This window comes from Nycticebus coucang, chromosome 9, assembly GCF_027406575.1.
Source record: "Nycticebus coucang isolate mNycCou1 chromosome 9, mNycCou1.pri, whole genome shotgun sequence".
NCBI lineage: Eukaryota > Metazoa > Chordata > Mammalia > Primates > Lorisidae > Nycticebus > Nycticebus coucang.
Window position 1 is genome coordinate 14969014 of NC_069788.1, and position 16032 is coordinate 14985045.

At 36.7% G+C, this 16032-nt stretch overlaps 1 protein-coding gene across 2 annotated transcripts in view; it reads right to left on the minus strand.

Annotated features, from left to right (window-relative positions):
* Positions 1–16032, minus strand: part of ADGRB3 (adhesion G protein-coupled receptor B3) — a 738597-nt gene that overhangs the window by 41966 nt on the left and 680599 nt on the right. The window contains exons 21-24 of one of the 2 annotated variants that reach the window (XM_053603066.1): positions 14938–15004; positions 12499–12584; positions 6989–7087; positions 6492–6663 (exon numbers count right to left, since the gene is read on the minus strand). In XM_053603066.1, the coding sequence (XP_053459041.1) occupies positions 6492–6663; positions 6989–7087; positions 12499–12584; positions 14938–15004 (424 nt within the window). The remainder of the gene's footprint in view (positions 1–6491; positions 6664–6988; positions 7088–12498; positions 12585–14937; positions 15005–16032) is intronic. The other variant, XM_053603067.1, reaches the window with a different exon arrangement.

Below are 16032 nucleotides of genomic sequence, written 5' to 3' on the forward strand. Positions count from 1 at the left end.
CTAATCTGGGATGAGAAGTAGAATTTATAGTCCCCTGCCTAAGAAATGGAAAGGCTATGAGAAGAAGTGCGGTTGATAATTTCTGGGAAACGGAATAAAGGGATATGGACATACTGTCCACCAGACACCACAGTAAACCGTATGCCCGGTCACCTCTCTCATCTTTTGATATTTGAAACCTTAATCAAAGGAGGACTAACTTCCTTAACCTTTCAACAGCATTGTTCCCTTAGGGCCCCATTACATTCTGGAAAGGTGTACAGGAGCATGAGAATATTGTCCGCATTTGTATCATGTCCATGCTCCTATTTAAAAGCAGCCTTTGTGTTCCCACTCTGTTCTGACAAAATCCAAGTTCCTTTTGATACCTCCAGCCATTCTACCACCTCAAAGTACATATCCTATTTTACTAAAAACAAATCAGAACAACAAAAAAAATTAAATGCTTTTCTCTGATAAGGACGTTTCATCCTGATAAGGACGAAGCTCTTAAAAAAAAAAAAAAAAAAAGACAAAGCTCTTCGTAACCCACTTCCCCCTTAAATCTTCCTTCCCGGCAAGCTCAGAATGTTAGTCTCAGTCCCTTGACCTTCCCTGCACCAGTTCATTCACTTGCTAATTCCCTGCAATTTATTTAAATTGTGATATAACACCACTCACAGGGGCTTCTTATCATGACCACTGAACAAACACCCTGGCCAGAGAGCTCTGAAGCGCCACTTAATCAATGCCAATGTCCTCACGCGTCACCACTATTGTCTTTCTTTTGATGCGGCAATAATAACTATTTTTAAAAAGTCACTCTGGTGTCCAGGATCAGATCACGCCTCCATGTGCTTTATGTGGTCCCAGAAAACAATCAAACTCTTTACTCTTCACTCCATCCCATATACGCCACATGCCCAGTAATTCCTCTCCATCGTCTATTTGAAACTTTTGCTTCCTTAATCCTTCCACCTCATTGTTCTCTCAGGACCCACTGAGTTCTGAAGTCTCTTACCAACTACTCCTTCTGTAAAGACCAGTTGAGCCTCAACCCACCCTGACTGTGCAGTTCTCAGATAGAAATCCTTCTATACTAATGGGTCACACCTCGTTTCTCTGTAAGTGGTCAAGCTTTGAGGTTCACACAGCTTTTTATTTGAGCTATTATATGCAACATGGAATATTCTATACAACATCTTTTTGAATTTTTTGTCTAGTTATTTAATCACTACTGACTTCATTTAAAAAAATGTTTCCCATTAGGAGAATATTGGTTTTACAGTAGATAGGAAAGAATGCTTGACTATGTAGTCACTGTCATGGGCTTATAAATAATTTTGTTTATCTGTACTCTTTATGGAAAATAATAAGACCAAATGGGAAATTGGTTTACAAAAGTGAAGGAGGGAGTGAGGGAGAGAGGGAGGGAGGAAGGGAAGGTTAAAGAAAGCAAAAGAAAGAACGGAAGAGAGAAAAAAACAGTTCATTTTTATTTTAAGCACTTTGCTACAAAATTGTTTCACAGGTTTGGATCAGGATTTTGGGACCTCATCTGGTGCAGCCTAGCCCTCCTGCCAGGGCTTGGAAAAGAGAAAAGAGGAGGGCGGCGCCTATGGCTCAAGGAGTAGGGCGCCGGTCCCATATGCTGGAGGTGGTGGGTTCAAACCCAGCCCCGGCCAAAAACCAAAAAAAAAAAAAAAAGAGAAAAGAGGAGCTTGCCCCTGTCACTGACTCCACAGAACAGCCACAGGATTCTCACTCCCTGATAACAACAGAATTATCCATTTAAGCGTTTTCTTTCTCTCCTTCCATTTAGCGGAAGAGTTTTATTGTAGCTTATTTTGTATCACAGTCTTGTTATTTTCCCCCTCTGACATCGAGCTGTAAGATTGAGCTAGAGCCAGACACAGCTAGAGACAGAGAGATGGAAGGAAGAACGTTCAGGCACCAAGAAAGTGGTTTCCTAGCAACAGTAACTATTTCAAAGGTTTCATAACTCTTGTGTGTTTGAATTTCCATAGCAATGTGGGGAATAGTAAATAGTATATGCGGATATCTGCTTCATCCAGTGAATTCTAACCAACTGATGATGGTTGAGGGAAGGAAGCATCTATAATTGTCCTGTTAGAATTATTATACATATTAGCTTCTAAGATCCAGGTTTTGTTGCTGAAAGTGACGTGTTGTGATAAATCAGATGGCTTACTTTTTGTACTACTCTCACTCGCTCTTTCTGTTTTCTCTTTTCTACTGAAAAGAGCCATTTTCTTTAGAGCCATTTACTAAAACAATTCAAAAGAAAACGTTAATCCAGAAGAAGAACCTCTATTTTGAAGAATATACATTTTATGAAATTTAATATTAAGATTTCAGGTCTGGAATTCACAAGAAAAAGCTATGCAAAAATCAATATATATATATATATATTTTTTTTTTTTTATGGAGTGGAATATAATTGAGTTGGAAGCACCAGAGAGATCATTTTGCCCTTCTGTCCTGATTTGAAATGATTTTAGTTTCAAAATTGTAGCCAATAAAAGCAAAGGCGCTTCTAAAATAAATTAGATTCCATGTACAACACATTCAAATTACTGCAGTTCTAGTACTATGTATTTTGTTTATTTTCTTCTTAAACTGCAAGGCTATATTCCTTTTCTGTATACCCACCTCCTCCACAGAAAGATTGCACAAAGAAATGCGGGTAAAGCCTTTTGAATTCATATTGGGACAGTCATTAAAGACTAAAGAGTATAAAATGATGTTCATGAATGTCAAAAATACACAGAACTAGAACTATTTATGTAGCTAGCATCTAAATCAAGAGGAAATATTTCTTACATTGCTGATACATTTTTAAGGAAGAAAAATCCACACAAATTATTTTGACTTATGGTGAAGAACATATTTTAAAGTGAAAGAGCACTCAAAACTACATTCCTAGGATCTCTTATAAATTATCAAACAGATTCATAGGTATGAACCATCACCCAATACTTTATAGCCAGTGATCTATTCCATAAGCTTTGGTGTATTTTTCTGGAATAATTGTTCACAGGAGACCGAGGGGAGATGGGAGTGTCCTTCTGTTTTCATAACACCATGGTTGATGTTAGGGCAACATGGTTGATGGTGTGATGAGACAGACCCACTGCCAGTGTCAAGGAGTATGCATTTAGAAGGTCAAAAGGAATTTCTGTGGCCTCAGGAGGCCCACGATGATATGTTCCTTGGGATTTGTAAAATCCGTTTAAACAAGAGCCTTTCGGGGCTTCAGTAACAACTTCTTCTTAGGAATTCTGCAGAAGACTTGCCCTACAACTGAAATCTGTTCCGTGAATTTATAGTAACATTACAAGGTATTTTAAGGTTCAATGCAAAAGAAAACAGTGGCACGAGATTTTTCACTTCAGTGTTGGTACTAAAGAATGTATGCCATTCTGATGTTAATTTAACACCTATAAAATTATTATTCAATTTAAGCTAATAATTGAAAATGCAAAAGAGATATATCCATAGTTTTATTCTCCATTGATACAGAAAGCATATATTTACAGGCACCTACTTTAGCAGAAGCATTTATTTTATGACTTGATTTAATTACCCTTCAATCATGTTTTTCACCATTAATAGTCCAGTTATCAAGTATGAAAAAATTCTGATGAAAAACTAGATTTTTCATGCCAAACATTTTTCCTTATGTAAGCAGGAAAATTTTGATAATTAGCCATCACCGTATGTCACTCTGAAAAACGCATATTCTTATGATAGCCCAAACTATCTAGAAAGCTTATTTCAGGAAAACAAAACAAAACAAAACAAAACAGAAGCTTATTTAGAGATGTAGCACTTTTTTATTCTTTAGCACCTAAGATACTATGATGTTCTGAAAACTGCATGTAGCTATACCATGTATTTTACATAAAACCTGCAACATTTCATTCTAAATTGTCAATCAAAAATATATTATTTATCTAATCTTTAGATCAGTTTTGTTACTTAAATACGTTATAGAAAGATGAAATACAGAAGACCTACAAGATAATTATAGTTGGAGAAGAACATAAGCTAAATTATTGTTCAATTTCCTTTTAACTTTTATTGCCTTGGCCTATAAAGAGTTCTGTACTTGGAAGATTTGTAATGCTGATATTCAACGTGAAAATTTGTGATGAAGGAATAGTAAGGCTTGGAAACTGTAAACTACGTCAGATTTCTTAAATGGGGAAAATACTCTCCTCCTCTTGCAATGTGAAGTCCCTCTTCATCTGTTTTCATTGTGTTTTTTTTTTTTTCATAGAATGTTCTTAGAATACACATGTAGGTTTACTGCTGACATCTGTATCTTATTAAAATAGCTCAGAAATATCGTTATCCCATCTGGTAAAGCAGGTAAAAACCTTTGGTTCCCTCCACGTGTTGTATAAACTGCGTGGTGTGTATTTACATTCACATGTGTCTCTTTGCAAGGTGCACATCATAATAAAGATCTCAAACAAACTAGGTAATGCAGAATGACAGAGGAGACCATTTTCTCAAAATCACTAGCATGGCACTGTATCAGTGTGTTTGTCACCGCTCATCCCTAGAGTAAACGCTAAAATGAGTCGTAAACCCTGTATGTGCTGTGTCAGTACCTGCAAGTATTCAGAATAATTTGCACACAGGTTGGAAAACAATGTTTTATCCCTAAACAAGTCAAGTCTGAAATCTCTCACTGCTCTGGTTGGATCTGGAGCTAGTTCACATCTCCACTTAGGAAGGATGACTTCTTCCTTCCCTGACTGCTGACAGCGAACCTCAGTCATGACCCAGGGAAATGCTGTGATTATAGGTCTGCAGTTACTGGGGACAATTACTGCCTGGCATGTCCCACTGTGCACAATGTTAGTATTTTCTGAGAGTAAATATCCATGTCAAAATCCTTAATGTTTAGTAACCTTAACTATAACTCAGTATAGAGACAAAAGAACTGTTCATCCATCTCCAACATTTTCTATTTAAAATAAAATTAGTTAACATATGTTAACAGTAGCCGGGCGTTGTGGTGGGCGCCTGTAGTCCCAGCTGCTGGGGAGGCTGAGGGAAGAGAATCGCGTAAGCCCAAGAGTAGAGGTTGCTGTGAGCCGTGTGACGCCACGGCACTCTACCCGAGGGCGGTACAGTGAGACTCTGTCTCTACAAAAAAAAAACAAAACAAAAAAAACAAAAAAAACATATGTTAACATATTAGTTAACATAATGAGGATTTGCTGAGGGAGGAAGCATGAGTTAGGGAATGGGTTGATGAACTATGCGATTGATTGATTTTTTTGAGACATAGTCTAACCTTTTTGCCGTTGGTAGAGTGCTGTGGTGTCAATAGCTCACAGCAACCTCACCTCTTGGGCTTAAGAGACTCAGTCTCCCAAGTAGCTGGGACTACAGGTGCCCGCCACAACAGCCAGCTATTTTTAGAGAAATAGTTCTATTCTGGCTTGGGCTGGTCTCAAACCTGTGAGCTCAGGCAATCCACCTGCTTCAGCCTCCCAGAGTGCTGGGATTACAGGCATGAGCCACCATGCCAGGCCCCTGAACTATGTATTTTAAACATAGGCTACCCTATCCTCTCATCCACCATGTGTTCTAACAGACATGTGTCTATCAATCACTCCTGAATCCTCTCTTTCTTTGTTATATTTTTTAAAAGTTTCAGATTAATGTGAGAGTACAAAAAACTAGTTTAAGATGTTTGTATTTGTTAGAGTCCCTCATGTAGTTGTGTCCCACACCCAAGAGGTGCAACATATACCCTTATATTGTGCCAATTAGGTGTGAGCACACAATTCCCTTCCCTCCTCTTCTCTCCCTCTGCCCTGGTGCCCCCTCCCTCCAACTGTCATTTTAATCATAAGGACATTTGCACTAGATTATTTATTGCAGCTCAATTTACGATCAACAAGATATGGAAACAACCTAACTGCCCATCAACTCAGTAACAGATTAACAAACTATGGTATATGTATACCATGGAATACTGGTCAGCCATAAAAAAATGGAGATTTTATATCTTTTGTATTAACCTGGATGGAGTTGAAACACATTCTTCTTAGTAAAGCATCATAAGACCGGAAGACCAAGTATCCAATGTACTCAATACGAATATGAAGCCAGTAGATGATTTCATAGATGCCCACATGAGAGAAAAACTGTATCCTATCTTTAACCTACTTTTCCTGGTTCTTGGCACCTCTGGCCATATCTCCTCTTGCATAGACCCATCTGTTTACATCACTTTCAGACTAAAGCTCCAGGGGCCCTCCTAAGCTATGGGCCCTCCTGAGCTAGGCCTTAAATCTACCTGTCACCTTCAACTCCTAAGTGACTGCCAGTGGAGGAGACCAGCTTTCATCTGAAGATCAAGATATCAAAATAAAAGATAATACTTGTTAGCAAAAAATAAACAAATAAATAAATAAAATGCCCTTCTAATCATCACTCTTCTCTCTTGTAAGAATTATAGTTCTCACCTCTCTTCGAAGAATGCAGTGGACCATGACGATGACAAAGCCTTGCAACGAATCAAACACGGCAAAAAGGATTTGAAACAATATGGAGCGTTTATCTGTCATGGCCAGCACGGCGGACATCCATGTCAAGGCCAGGAGGGGCAGCACCACACAGGAGCTCCACAGAGACGCCCTAGGGAGAGACAGAGGAAGCGACATGAAGTGGCTGCACATCCTGCCCGAGGCCAGCACCAAACCCCATCAGCAAAGCATTCTTGTATGTGGTACCAAGACCACTAACTTGGAAACCACAAAGCAGATCACAGCTGAGAATTTTATATTTTTTTATAGACTATCCCACAATAGGTATAAAGGCAGCTACCAATTACGAATATTTAAGTATGCTCTTAGCTCTAGTATTAGCAAATGCATTTTTTTTTTTTTTTTTGCATCATAGCATTTTCTCACATGCACTGTAAAAGATTTGTAACAAGAAGATGTAAATGATTGGGACTAACATGGCGTTACTGGCGGTGGTGGCTGACAAAGCTGTTGTTGAAACTACTCCACACTTGGCACATTTGAGCGTCAGACCGCTATGGGGCTCACTCATCTGACTGCAAACAAACAGAACACCCACAAAAAGAACAAAATATTGAATGGTCACCGAAAAAAAAGTTTCTGCTGCAAGTTAGCTTTTAAATACGATTTCATGCAGAAAAGTATACTTATCAAAGATGAACGCTCTAGACCATTGTTAAAGATGCATTTATACTATATATTATCTTTGTAATATTTCCCTTACAATAGTATGGGCCTTAGTTGCATGCAAAGCATATTGATATCATTTACACCTTAAATAGCACTAAGTCTATAGATCAGAGTTGCCCAATATACTGAGTTAAGCATGTATTTGTGTAGACATATAGTGAGAACCCTTTATTCAGACCTCTGACAATCGAAAGTATAAAGACTCTTAGCTTTAAGGATTTTCGTTGTTATTTGTGGAAGGCACATACATCAGTTAAAACCTTCTGAAATGTAAACATTTATCTCGGAGTTTCAATATAGAAAGGGATATATTTGAGGAGTATTCAATTAGTTTTTAAACATGCAGCTTTTATTTCAACAGATTCATATTTTGAAATTTCTTACAGCATCAATGTACCGTCCGTATTTTAAGATGATCTGAATATAGGGACTGATGAAACTTAATGAAATATTAGTTGATAATATAAGGAGTGATAAGTTTTCTGCTTTCATAAAACCCATTTGACATAATAAAGTTTAAAATATTCTTTCAGAAATTTCTGAAGTCATAGACGCCAACCTCATAGCATCGAAATGGTCTATTCTATTATAGAGGATTCTACAGGTAAATTCAGATCCAAACAATTCAGACTCCATCTGGTACATTACAGAAGCAAAGCCACTCTGCCCAGGTAAACTCTGTGTGCATTTTTTGTAAAAGGGCGTACCTTGAAAATGATGGGTTTATTAGAACACAAACCAAAACCAAAAAGAGTTATGTGAATTAAGATTCAAAACTCATTGAAATAATATTCTGTGGTGTGAGGCTTTAGTCTGTTCCCCTGGGCTGTCTATACCTAATATGTTTACCCTGTAAGATTTTAGGAATAATGTTTTAGTGGAAATACATGACGATGTATATAACAAAAGTGGCAGAAGAGAGAAAATTGGAAGAAGCTCATTGGTTAGAATGTCTGGTTTCTTTTAAATAAGTGTACTCACTTGTGACTAGTTCTCATGGGAGATAATAAATTGGAAAGCTAATAAGTATGTAGCTTGATCAGCAGACCCCATGAGAAAAACGGAAGCTTTTGAAGTTGGATATGAAGGTGAGGACTACAGTACTAAATCCTTCACTTTACTGGTCCAACCCAGAGTATGTGCAGCAACCGCATGGGCCCAAACTTCTCAAAATACTATGTAAACAGTATTCTATCTAGTTTAGTTCACGAATGCCTCAATGGATACGGGATATGCTTAAAACCACTCCCAAAGAGTACTTAGACTAGTGATCTCTACAGAGGCTACACTTCAGCTATTTATCCCCAGCTCCAAAGACTCTAATTTAAGGAGTTCCGTGCATTTTGTCTTTTTAAAAGTTCCATAGATTATTCTGAGGAGCAAATAGGACCACCACTGCCCTAATGATACATTTGAATTAAATCTGATTAAATCTCATCAGATTAATATGGAAAAGGCCTGGATTAGCCATTTATTAGTTCCTTTATCGCTGAAGGTAGGATAGTTGGTACTTGTGCTGTGAACATGAACGTGGCTTCTTTCTCAATTGAATAGATACTTTGTCTTTAGGCTCTGAAACAAGATCGAAAAGCCAAAAATTACTAAAAGCTAATTTTGAGTAAACAATGTATAAGCAACTATCCTAGTCCTGAAAACTGTGATTTAATCTAAGTATGATCTTGTCTGAAAATAAATTTTATATCAGTATTTGAAGTGTTTATTTGTCTTTGAGATTTATTTGAGTCCTATACCTACTTCCCTTACTCAGGGCTAAATTATGAAAACCATGATGGGGACCAGTTGATTAGATATCTCTGGCCTTCTATTACTGAATGTGAATAAAGTAGAAGAAAGATTAGTTACCTAGAGAGATGTGATATTTTTCCTGGTTTCTATGGCCACTATAGAATTTAATAAAATAGGAAGAACATATAGTCCAGATGCTAAATTGATTGCTGCAGTGAAGAATAAAATCTTATTTATTTCTTACAGAGGAAATTATGCATTTGTAAAATAAAAAGTTTGGTTAAAAAAAGTTGAACTGTCTATATGTTTAAATATAACAAATGTATCCACCAAGGCACGTATCCACAATCTCAATTATTCAGTCTACTCCCGTTATTACTGTGTATCTCAAAGTTGACAAATTCCCAAGTTACCTTCTTTTTTTTTATTTTTATTTATTTATTTTTTTTTTGTGTGTGTTTTTTTTTGGCCGGGGATAGGTTTGAACCCGCCATCTCCGGCATATGGGACCGATGCCCTACTCCTTGAGCCACAGGCGCTGCCCACCAAGTTACCTTCTTAATTTTTTCTTTCCTATAAAATATGATCTAATGGGTTGATTGTTATTACTCTAAAATATTTCCCGGAAAGGAAATATATTCATTCCCTCCCGCTATGGAAAAGTCACATGCAATTTTCGAATGATCCTGATAAATAGTCTGCTTAGTTTCAGGTAGATAACTTAAAGCATTGTTTTAAACAGTAGACAAGAAAGCTACACTGCAGAAAAATAGAAAAAATTAAATTTTATGTTTAAGATGTTCTAAAAAATATACCTGACATTTTACCCTGTAAAATAAATCTCCCTTTGGTAAATACATTCTATGTATTAGAAAAAATTTAATATAGTTTGGGTATTATAAATCTTGTCAAACTATTTTATTATTTATTAAACATTCTTTCATTCATTTCCTTATAAATATTTATTGAGCACACACGATGAGGTTGGCCATTTCTAATAAGTGATTACAAAAAGAAGGGAACAAAGAAATAGAAAAAGAAGAAATACCCTGATGTAATATTCTTTTCTAAATAATAACATAGTTGCATAAAAAGCTTGATATGTATGTTTTTTCAAATAACCCAAAAAGGTTTTTATAATTTGAAAGAGCAATTGTTGAGTCTATAAATCAGCATCCTGCTCAATATTTCTGTAATTTTGATTATTTGGTATCAACTGAAGTCTTTCTTTCTTTTTTTTTTTTTTTTTTTTTGTAGAGACAGAGTTTCACTTTATGGCCCTCGGTAGAGTGCCGTGGCCTCACACAGCTCACAGTAACCTCCAACTCATGGGCTTAAGCGATTCTCTTGCCTCAGCCTCCCAAGTAGCTGGGACTACAGGCGCCCGCCACAACGCCCGGCTATTTTCTGGTTGTTTTGCATTTTGGCCAGGGCCGGTTTGAACCCGCCACCCTTGGTATATGGGGCCGGCGCCTTACGGACTGAGCCACAGGCGCCGCCCTGAAGTCTTTCTTTCTACAGTATTCCTTACCTCTCCATGAACTGAAATTATTTCAACAAATGTAGCTTCTAAAATTATTTTAACCATGCTTTGCAATAGATAACATATTTCAATTTATACTTACCTAAACTAGAAAAGCATTTCATATTAGCGATATTTTTTTCAAAACTAAAGTCATTAATTTATAAATAGCTCGAATTCTGCCTTTCTAACCTATCCATTTCTCTGGCAGTGGCCTCTGGACTAGAAGAACACTGACCCAATATTGCTAATGAAATATACACAACTTTTAAAAATATTTTTAGAATTAAAGGTTTTGAACTTATAATTTCTTGGCTAATATATACATATTAAAATGGATAATTTTAAAATAATGCAACAATATCATTTCTTCTAAATCTATGTTATCTCTTACAAAGAACTCTATGAATCAAACTGGGTGTTGCACATAAGATAATTAACTGATATGAATTTAATAAATCCACAGCACTGGCGTCATTTCGATGCTCTCACCTCTCTTTCTGACCATGGACGGTGGAATCACAGACCCTTGATTGATAGTCAGGGACCTTGGAAAACAACTTCACCTGTTCCAGTTGGCTTCCTTACTTCACTCAGAGTAGGAATGATGAGTGGATGCTTGCTGTTTATTAGGCACTTGAATACATGCTTTGTACACATTATACAGGGTGTCCATGAAGTTCATGTGCAATTTACTACATTAAACTATTTTAAATTGCACACGAACTTCATGGAAACTCTCTATTTCATATAAGCTAAGAGACAAGAGGCTTTTTCCCCATTTTACAGATGAAGACATTGAGTTGCAAAAAGATAGTGATGTGCCCCAACACACACAGAAAGCTAGTAAACTGCAGGGCTAGATGCTGAACGTGGCTTTGTTTAACTACAAAGCTTTATCCTAACCACTACACCTCCCATTTTTCTTTTTTGGTCTAAATTATCTGTGTTTATACCACTGATCGCAGAGCTGAGTTTCCTATACCTGGTATTCAGTATAATCAATTTATTTTACTGATTATAAGGTGGGTAAAATCCCACCTGAAGGTTAAAATGAACGCTACTTGGGTGATGGGCACATGTTTAGCCCTGATTCAAGCTATGTATCAAAAACATCTGTACCTCCTTAATATTTTGAAATTAAAAAAAAAAAAAAGGTCAGAAAAAAAGATAGCTCAGCGTCTGTACTAAGTTCCAGTTTTTCTATTTAGGGTGTTATGAAAACTTACCTGCATTGAAAAAAGGCTATAATTGAGAGAAGAGATTCCTCTCTCAAGAAAGAACTTCCAGTGATATTTTTATTACATTATTGCAGTTCTAATGTTTGATATAAATGATATCAAATTTTTATATTGAGAGTCATTAAAACTAGTCTTTTACTAGGAAAAAAATGCCTGAATTATCTTATCTTATAAATCATTACATAGATTATAAAAGCACAGAAGACTTAAAATTCTCACCCATAAATGATCAAATTGTAGCCAGTTATAGTTAAAATGCCAACAAAATGAAAATACATGAAAAAAAGTGTTTGATATCTTTTTCTGATGTATACAATTAATCAGAGAAAATACAGCATTTCCCCCCTGTTTAGGTTGGCGTGTCCCTATTCTGTTGTGTCATATACCAACATTTTGTCCAATCTATCTCCTGTGCTTTGCCACCCAAACTAGGAGTCCTTTGAACCCTTACCTAAGGACAACTACGCTAAGTCCAGTCTTCACATTTATCCTACGTAAGAAGGGAGGAGCAGGCAGTAGGCACAATAAACTCAGGTTTTTTAATTGGCTGTTATATTGTTGTTAGGTTTTTGGTCATATTCCTTAAAAACAGCATACTGGAAACTTTTGAATGACGGAGTCTACCAGAAGCACCAGCACAACCAAAAACGAAATTCAAGGCAGAGTCAAACGCAGTCAGTGATGACCTGGAAGTGGAGTATGGGAGTCACCGGTAAAGAACCTTCAAAATCCACCAATCGCAGCTTACCCGGCTCTGTGTTTGAGCTTTTTATCTAGGATCCCATCTCTGGAAACAAGTTTATTAAATACCAAAATGCCAATCACCATGTTGACCTGTCAAACAGAAACAAAGTTGACCTTTCAATGATACTGAAGGGAATCAGGTCCCTGTTTCTCCTGAAAAATCATCTTTTGTCAATTTATAACCACGCTCACAATAGTCCTGGTAGGTAGCGCTTCTCAAACATTTTTTAAGTGCATAAAGAATAATTTAACAGAGGTGTGCAACTTCACGGTTGTTAAGTACATTAAGTACATTTGGTTTCCTTGCTTTGTTGCTAGCCCTGGGGTGAAATTAAATTTCAGTTGCCTAGATTTTAAATGCTACCATATATGCTAATCTGACATTCTTCACTTTGAGTCAACCCTGAATAGAATCAACTGGTTCAATGAGCTTCGCTCTATTTATTAGTGCCAAAAGATTTTGAATCTCAGAGTATGAGGCTAAGGTAAGTCCTGGCAGCCAAAGGTATTGATGCTTAGTCACCTTTTAGTGCAGGGAGGACAGAATGCCTGAATTTCAAACAGAGTGTGCTTGTTCTTTTTTGTGGGCTAGGGAGCATTTTGCTGCTTGGTGCTTTCCTAGGCAAAAAGGAAAGTCTATTCAACTCACCAGAATCCTTCAAGCAATGGGCACTAGCACCAATTTTTACAATATGCTCTAGTGAATACTTACTATTTCCTAAGACTTTCTGGCTATCACTTAAAAGGTCCTTTTCATGATATAGGGGAAATTAAATTGCACACATTTTTATTTATCAAAATTATAAAAAGTTACAGAAGTTTATTTGTCACAGTTTATCAGGACAAGCACCTGTTGGTCTCCCACTATTTCCACAGATAAAATAATCCAGTCTAATGGGGAAACCAAAATAATAAAGACATTTCTTTTCTTTTAAAATTCCTTTCTTGCCCCTTATCTTCCATGATTCCTGGGCAACAGAATCTTGGTGCCTGCCAATGCAATCTGTGCATAGAAATCTGAAATATGTTTAATTGCTGATGTAACAAAGATCCAAAGTACATCTATTAAGTAGGGACCTTGGAGATGTCAGTCTTCATAGTTCCTGATAAGATGCCATTTAACCAAGTGAATGCCATTCATCTTTCTGCTTCTCACTATTTGAATTAAACGAACAAATGTATTCCACAGTTTCCATTAATCTATGACTCAGTCATGAGGGCACTTATCACCACTCCAAAGCCCATACTTTGGTGTTTCAATTATAAACATATTCTTTGTTTCTTCATTTTAGGATTATACGCACATTAACTGAGCAGCTGAGGGAAATAATTCAATTGATTAAATAAAAATTCACTGCAGCAGACAACACTGTGTCTAATAGTTTTGATTTCCCTATGCGCTAAGCCTCACGCCTTGATTTTATTTTTCTTGTGAAAAATAGGTTCTGCTCTCTGTTACAGCTTGGAGAAAGGAGAACAGACTTTAAAGAAGGAAAAATGTCACACACTCTAAGTTAGTAAGAAAGATGTTATTGGCTCCCAGTGTTCTGAATGAATTGTTCAAGAAACCAAAGGGCAATTTTCCAATCAGAAATCTAATTGCACAGTGATATGAATCTCCATATTTAATTTAGGTCATTTTTTTCCTCCCTTATTTTCGCCAATGATTTATTGGGCAAGAAAGATTTGTAATCAACAAATCCAGAGAAAGAAAGTGAGACAGAGAGAAAGGCAAATTGGTAGGAACATTGTTATGTTACCCTAACTTAAAATTTTAAGCAATTACTTTGTGATTCTGAAAATAAAAATTTTAAAGCCTTATATATAACATATGCCAGTAATTCTTAATCAGGGTGATTTTGCCCCACATGGAACATTGAAAAAGTGTGGAGACATTTTTGATTCTTATAACTGGAGGGTGCTACTGGTAGGTAGTAGATGGAAGGGACAGATGTGTCAAACATCCTTAAATACATAGGACAATCTCTATAGGAAAAAAAAAATCCAGTCCAAAATGTCAGTTTCACCAAGGTTGAGAAAACCTGCTAGGTATTCTGCTTACATATCGGCAGCTTTGGAGAGCTCTTCCTGTTAATACCTGTGTCCAGGGATCATACAGAATTATATAAAGTGAAATGATAATAAACGGTGAGATTCTACACTTTAAAGAGGAAGAATTTATTAAGATATACTCAAACGTTTTCACAAATCTGAAATTACCATAAGAGAAACATCACAAACCCAAGTTTAATATTCTTTGTATTCAAAATAAGAATATTTTAGAGTAACGAAAGACCGAACATCAACTGACATTCAAATCAATGGTTCACTGAACTTTACAATCTACACACAAAACACATTATCAAAATCACCACTCTAATTGAACCAAAGTAGTCTTCTCTCGCTAAAAGAAAAACGACGTAAGTTGATTTCAATGGTTTACCAGGACAACAGCGGCTGCAGGTCCAACGAAAGCATAGAGAAGTCCTCCTTCCAGGGAAAGCCAGCAGCTGAAAGAAACATTAGATAAAATCTAAGAAAAATCTGTGATAAGTATTAGACTAAAGGATGATGTGAATAACTTAGGACGCACAGTTAGCCTTGGAATTTTGGCATATTTCAAAGATATTTAATTGGAAGAATGCATAGATGATTTAAAAGAAAAAAGCTCGGATTAGAGCATTTCAGGAGTGAGAAATACTATATGCCTCTTACTGAACAGGAACTTTTATTATAAGGCCTTAGGTTCAGGAAGTTAAAACATTTTACGCAAATCACTCTTGGAATGAGATTTCTGTATTTACTTTTATTACAAGGGTGACTATTACTTACATTTTGTAAAATGCGACTTTGTATCCATTATTGAATTTTTCAAATGCACTTTAAAGCAAGAACAGTGTGTTTATAGAGTCTTACCTGTGCTATTTAACTGCTATTCCTAGAGGCCATGGAGACGTTGGGTGAAATTGGTTGAAAAGCCATCGTGGCAAGGAACAGATAATCTACATTTGTATGCTTTTTTCCTTCAGATTTCATTTTTTCCAAATACTACTGAGAAAATTCACTGAAGATAAGTTTGTTTGTTTATTTATTTATTTATTTATTTATTTTGAGACAGAGTCTCACTATGTCGCCCTGGATAGAGTGTCATGGTGTAACGGCTCACAGCAACCTCGAACTCTTGGGCTTAAGTGATTCTCTTGCCTCAGCCTCTCAATTAGCTGGGAAGGGACCCACCACAATGCCAGACTTTTTGGGGGGTTGTAGTTGTCATTGTTGTTTGGCAGGCCTGGGCTGGATTCAAACCCACCAGCTCTGGTGTATGTGGCTGGCACCCTAGCCACTGAGCTATAGGCACCAAGCCTGAAGTTAAGTTTTAAATAAAAACAAAAATAACTGTAGCTGTGTCTGTTTCAGTGGCTAAACTCACCAAGAGATGTAGGTTTTTGCATTGATAGAGACATGATAACCGGTTTAGGGAAAAACATTCATTCTCTCGCAGGAGAAGGGAAGGGAGGGGAATGGTGTCCAGTGCTGG